Source organism: Thunnus thynnus, chromosome 2 (genome assembly GCF_963924715.1).
Source record: "Thunnus thynnus chromosome 2, fThuThy2.1, whole genome shotgun sequence".
In the NCBI taxonomy this organism is placed as follows: Eukaryota; Metazoa; Chordata; class Actinopteri; order Scombriformes; family Scombridae; genus Thunnus; species Thunnus thynnus.
In genome coordinates, this window is record NC_089518.1 from 40,244,068 (window position 1) to 40,249,067 (window position 5,000).

Below are 5,000 nucleotides of genomic sequence, written 5' to 3' on the forward strand. Positions count from 1 at the left end.
GATCGGCTTCATGTTTATTATATTAAACTGATCAGCTGGTGTCAAGCTGCAGTTTAACATCAGACTGAATCAGATCTTATTCTGCCTCTCTGGTCGCTCACGTCTCTAATAATCCGCTGTTTATCTGCCTCACTGTTGCCATGACAACAGAACATCGTCATCAGTCAGTTGAGTCTGAAGGATATTTCACCCAACTAATACCTTCAGTTCAACTTTATTGTTGGGCTGGAAACACGAGCTTTCAGTCACATCTCATGGCCTTCCTCAGCAGATGATGTCTCCCGGTTGTCATGGAGATGGTTCAGGTGTCATCATGTGACCCAAGTATGAAACTGTAGTCACATGACAACAGGTGGTTGGATGTGTTGTGTTGTTGTCGTGAAAACATGAATCTGTCCTTAAAGCTTTCATCCTTTTTAAATGAAAGAAAATAAACTTTATTTTAATTGTTTACTGATTCATTTTATTCTTTCATAAGGAATAAATGTGCAGCGTGTTTTATTATGTGTCCCCACAGTTTATATTAAAACTGATATAATTAATTAATCTACAGTGTGAAAACTTTCCAACCAAACTGCCTGAATTTAACTCGAGTCAAAAGTTGAGATGAACCTTGTTAGCTTTAGCTTACCTTAGCTTAGCTTAGCTTAGCTTTAGCTGCTGCCTCATTTCATTATGTGGAACATACAAACCACAGATAACAGGTAGAAAAATGGTGGAAAGTAACTAACTACACTTTGCTGCTGATACTTATGTACATACAGGACTTTTACTTGTAATGGAGTATTTTTACATTGCTGTATTGGTACTTTTACTGCAGTAAAGTATCGGAGTACTTCTTCCACCACTGGTAACAGACAGTATAATTAGCTTTAGCTTGGGCTAGCAGTGGCTATCTCACCAGCTAGTTTTATCTTAATGTAACTGTAATTGTTTGTCTCTGCATCAGTAAATGTGCTGCTACTGTTCAGACTGCAGTTTTACAGGCTGCTGTCACAGAAATTGTACAAATTTTGTAGTATTATATTTGTCTTTATGTTGTAAAACAGGTGCTAATACATTATATATATATATATATATATGTGTGTGTGTGTGTGTATTAGATTTGTGTAGCCGGATTGTTTTCTGTTGGAGCCATTTGAAGGTTTTATCATTAAAAAGATATTAAACATAAGACAAAGTGAAACATATAAAATATTTTATTAGAAAGAAATAATTAAACTTTATTTACAGTGGACTGTCTCAGTAGTGAACAAGTCACATGACTTGGAATGATATGAGTGGCTGCTTCCGATTGGTCAGCTATTGCGGGGCAAGGGGCGGGGTTTGTCTCCGTTTGGCCGGATGGTCCTCGTCGTCTCCTTCATCTCGTCCTCGTTTCCTCGTTGAAGCTGATGCCGCTGCCGCCGTGGCACAGGAGGCGGAGCCAGCAGCAGCCTCAGAGGGGTACATGAGCCTGTGAGCCGTTTCCAACATCACACGGTCCTACACACACACACACACACACACACACACACACACACACACACACACACACACACACACACACACACACACACATCCTGAATGTTAGTCCACAAACACTGGAGCCTATATTTTCCCATAATGCACCTGGATAGTCTTTCATTAGAGCCTCCCTGCAGGTCAACAGCCACACCTGCAGTTTGTAACACAGATTGGTCTGATGACATCACTATGACATCATCAGCCAACAGCAGACACACTGCAGTTACCTGTAACCAGGTGTGCTGCAGAGCCTCCTCGACAGTCATCCTCTTACAGGGATCGACGACCAGCAGCTTCCTCACCACATCCTTCGCTGTAACACACACACAGTTTACAGACTTGGGGTGGGGGGGGTGGGGGGGTTGGACTAAACAACAACAACCCTGAACAACCATGAAATGCTTTCAAGTCTGGAGAAACAAATCCATCCTTGAATCAGATCATTCTGAGATTTACAAGAAAAACTATAGTCTAACAGTAATGTTACAGTAGTCCTACAGTATTACTATATCACGGTGGTCCTACAGTAGTCATACTGTAGTCAAACAGTAGTCTTACAATAGTCTTACAGTAGTCCAATAGTCTAGTAGTCTTACAGTAGCCTTGCAGAGGTCTCACAATAATCTTACAGTAGTCTTATAGTAGTTTTATGGTAGTATTACGGTAGTCTTAGAATAATCTTACAGAAGTCTTATGGTAGTTTTATAGTAGTATTACGGTAGTCTTAGAATAATCTTACAGTAGTCTTATAGTAGTTTTATAGTAGTATTACGGTAGTCTTAGAATAATCTTACAGTAGTCTTATAGTAGTTTTATAGTAGTATTACGGTAGTCTTAGAATAATCTTACAGTAGTCATAGTAGTTTTATAGTAGTATTACGGTAGTCTTAGAATAATCTTACAGTAGTCTTATGGTAGTTTTATAGTAGTATTACGGTAGTCTTAGAATAATCTTACAGTAGTCTTATGGTAGTTTTATAGTAGTATTACGGTAGTCTTAGAATAATCTTACAGTAGTCTTATGGTAGTTTTATAGTAGTATTACGGTAGTCTTAGAATAATCTTACAGTAGTCTTATAGTAGTTTTATAGTAGTATTACAGTAGCCTTAGAATAATCTTACAGTAGTCTTATAGTAGTTTTATAGTAGTATTACAGTAGCCTTAGAATAATCTTACAGTAGTCTTATAGTAGTTTTATAGTAGTATTACGGTAGTCTTAGAATAATCTTACAGTAGTCTTATAGTAGTTTTATAGTAGTATTACAGTAGCCTTAGAATAATCTTACAGTAGTCTTATAGTAGTTTTATAGTAGTATTACGGTAGTCTTAGAATGATCTTATAGTAGTATTACGGTAGTCTTAGAATAATCTTACAGTAGTTTTATAGTGGTCTTGTAGCTGTTATGGAGAATCGGTGATCGATGGTCAACTCATCAGTGAAGAAAGTGTTCAGGAGCCTTTGATGTCTTATGCTGAGAATATTTATTGCACACTTGGCCAAGCGGAGAACACAAACTTTACTAATCACAGTTGAAAGTGCGTGATGCCGTCTCTACTGTTCTGACAAGGCGGTCCCAGGTGGTCACTCTTTAAACCCCTACAGGTCGTACTATAAACACTATACACCCAGAAATGGTCAAACCCATCTACTGTATGCACAGTTAGTCTACTGGCTCATTAGTTTCTAAACAGGGAAATGTTTTTACCCTTGTTACTTCAGTCACGTTGCATGGAGCTTCAGGTCACCGTCAGCACATTCTGGTTTTGGAGCTGCTGTTGGAATTTGCGCACTCACCTATCTGTGGTATCTGGGGAGTCTCGGGTCCATATCCCTGACCTTGGTTACCGTGACAACACCGGTACGCTCTTTATCAGAGTTGCTCCTGCTTCCCCAAACAACACAGACAGCTGCTCTGAGTCTCAAGGAGAGGAGATAGTGTCTCCTTCAGCTTTAGATTTAGTGTTGCTTACTCTGACCTCAAGGCCCAGGCTTGACCCAGTCTAACCCAATTTATAACCCCTAAAGTTAGAATTTTCCATAACAGTAGTCTTACAGTGGACTAGTAGTCTTTCAGTAGTCTTACAATAATCTTACAATAGTCTTAAAATAGTCTTATAGCAGTATTAGTAATATTACAGTGGTATTAGTAGTCCTACAGTAGTCTAGTAGTCTAGTAGTCTTACAGTAGTCTAGTAGTCCTACAGTAGTCTAGTAGTCCTACAGTAGTCTAGTAGTCCTACAGTAGTCTAGTAGTCTAGTAGTCCTACAGTAGTCTAGTAGTCCTACAGTAGTCTAGTAGTCTAGTAGTCCTACAGTAGTCTAGTAGTCCTACAGTAGTCTAGTAGTCTAGTAGTCCTACAGTAGTCTAGTAGTCCTACAGTAGTCTAGTAGTCCTACAGTAGTCTAGTAGTCTAGTAGTCCTACAGTAGTCTAGTAGTCCTACAGTAGTCTAGTAGTCTAGTAGTCCTACAGTAGTCTAGTAGTCCTACAGTAGTCTAGTAGTCCTACAGTAGTTTAGTAGTCCTACAGTAGTCTAGTAGTCTAGTAGTCCTACAGTAGTCTAGTAGTCTTACAGTAGTCTAGTAGTCCTACAGTAATCTAGTAGTCCTACAGTAGTCTAGTAGTCTTACAGTAGTCTAGTAGTCTTACAGTAGTCTAGTAGTCCTACAGTAATCTAGTAGTCCTACAGTAGTCTAGTAGTCTTACAGTAGTCTAGTAGTCTTACAGTAGTCTAGTAGTCCTACAGTAATCTAGTAGTCCTACAGTAGTCTAGTAGTCTTACAGTAGTCTAGTAGTCCTACAGTAGTCTAGTAGTCCTACAGTAGTTTAGTAGTCCTACCTACAGTAGTCTTGTAGTCTAGTAGTCCTACAGTAGTCTTACAGTAGTCTAGTAGTCCTACAGTAGTCTAGTAGTCTTACAGTAGTCTTTCAGGGGTCTAGTAGTCTTACAGTAGTCATACAACAGTCTTACAGTAGTATTATAATAGTATTATTATTAATATTACAGTAGTACCTTGGTCAGAGACATGTTTCCATTTGGAGTGAACCATGGTGAATTCTCCACGGATGATCTGATCTCTGATCGACTGACGACCAAAACTCTCGTGAAATGGAGGATAACCACCCAGACTGAGAGACAGACAGGAAGAGAGACAGACAGGTTAACAGACGGGAAGAGAGACAGATAGGAAGAGAGACAGACAGGTTAACAGACAGAGAGAGAGACAGACAGGTTAACAGACAGAGAGAGAGACAGACAGGTTAACAGACAGGAAGAGAGACAGACAGGTTAACAGACGGGAAGAGAGACAGACAGGAAGAGAGACAGACAGGTTAACAGACAGAGAGAGAGACAGAGAGACAAAGAGAGAGACAGACAGACAGAGAGAGAGACAGACAGGTTAACAGACAGAGAGAGAGACAGAGAGACAAAGAGAGAGACAGACAGACAGGAAGAGAGACAGACAGGAAGAGAGACAGACAGGTTAACAG

General features: G+C 39.6%; 2 protein-coding genes across 2 annotated transcripts in view; one reads left to right on the top strand and one right to left on the bottom strand.

The window, feature by feature from the left end:
- Positions 1-451, top strand: part of gstt2 (glutathione S-transferase theta 2) — a 3,445-nt gene extending 2,994 nt beyond the window's left edge. Inside the window, exon 5 of the mRNA XM_067574838.1 lies at positions 1-451. This exon is cut by the window's left edge and continues 514 nt beyond it. The gene's annotated coding sequence lies outside the window, so the exon portion shown is untranslated.
- A 730-nt stretch (positions 452-1,181) lies between these two features.
- chek2 (checkpoint kinase 2) overlaps positions 1,182-5,000 on the bottom strand; it is a 14,580-nt gene continuing 10,761 nt past the window's right edge. The window contains exons 12-14 of the mRNA XM_067574859.1: positions 4,522-4,637; positions 1,734-1,819; positions 1,182-1,485 (exon numbers count right to left, since the gene is read on the bottom strand). Of these exons, the coding sequence (XP_067430960.1) occupies positions 1,303-1,485; positions 1,734-1,819; positions 4,522-4,637 (385 nt within the window). The 3' untranslated portion in view covers positions 1,182-1,302. The remainder of the gene's footprint in view (positions 1,486-1,733; positions 1,820-4,521; positions 4,638-5,000) is intronic.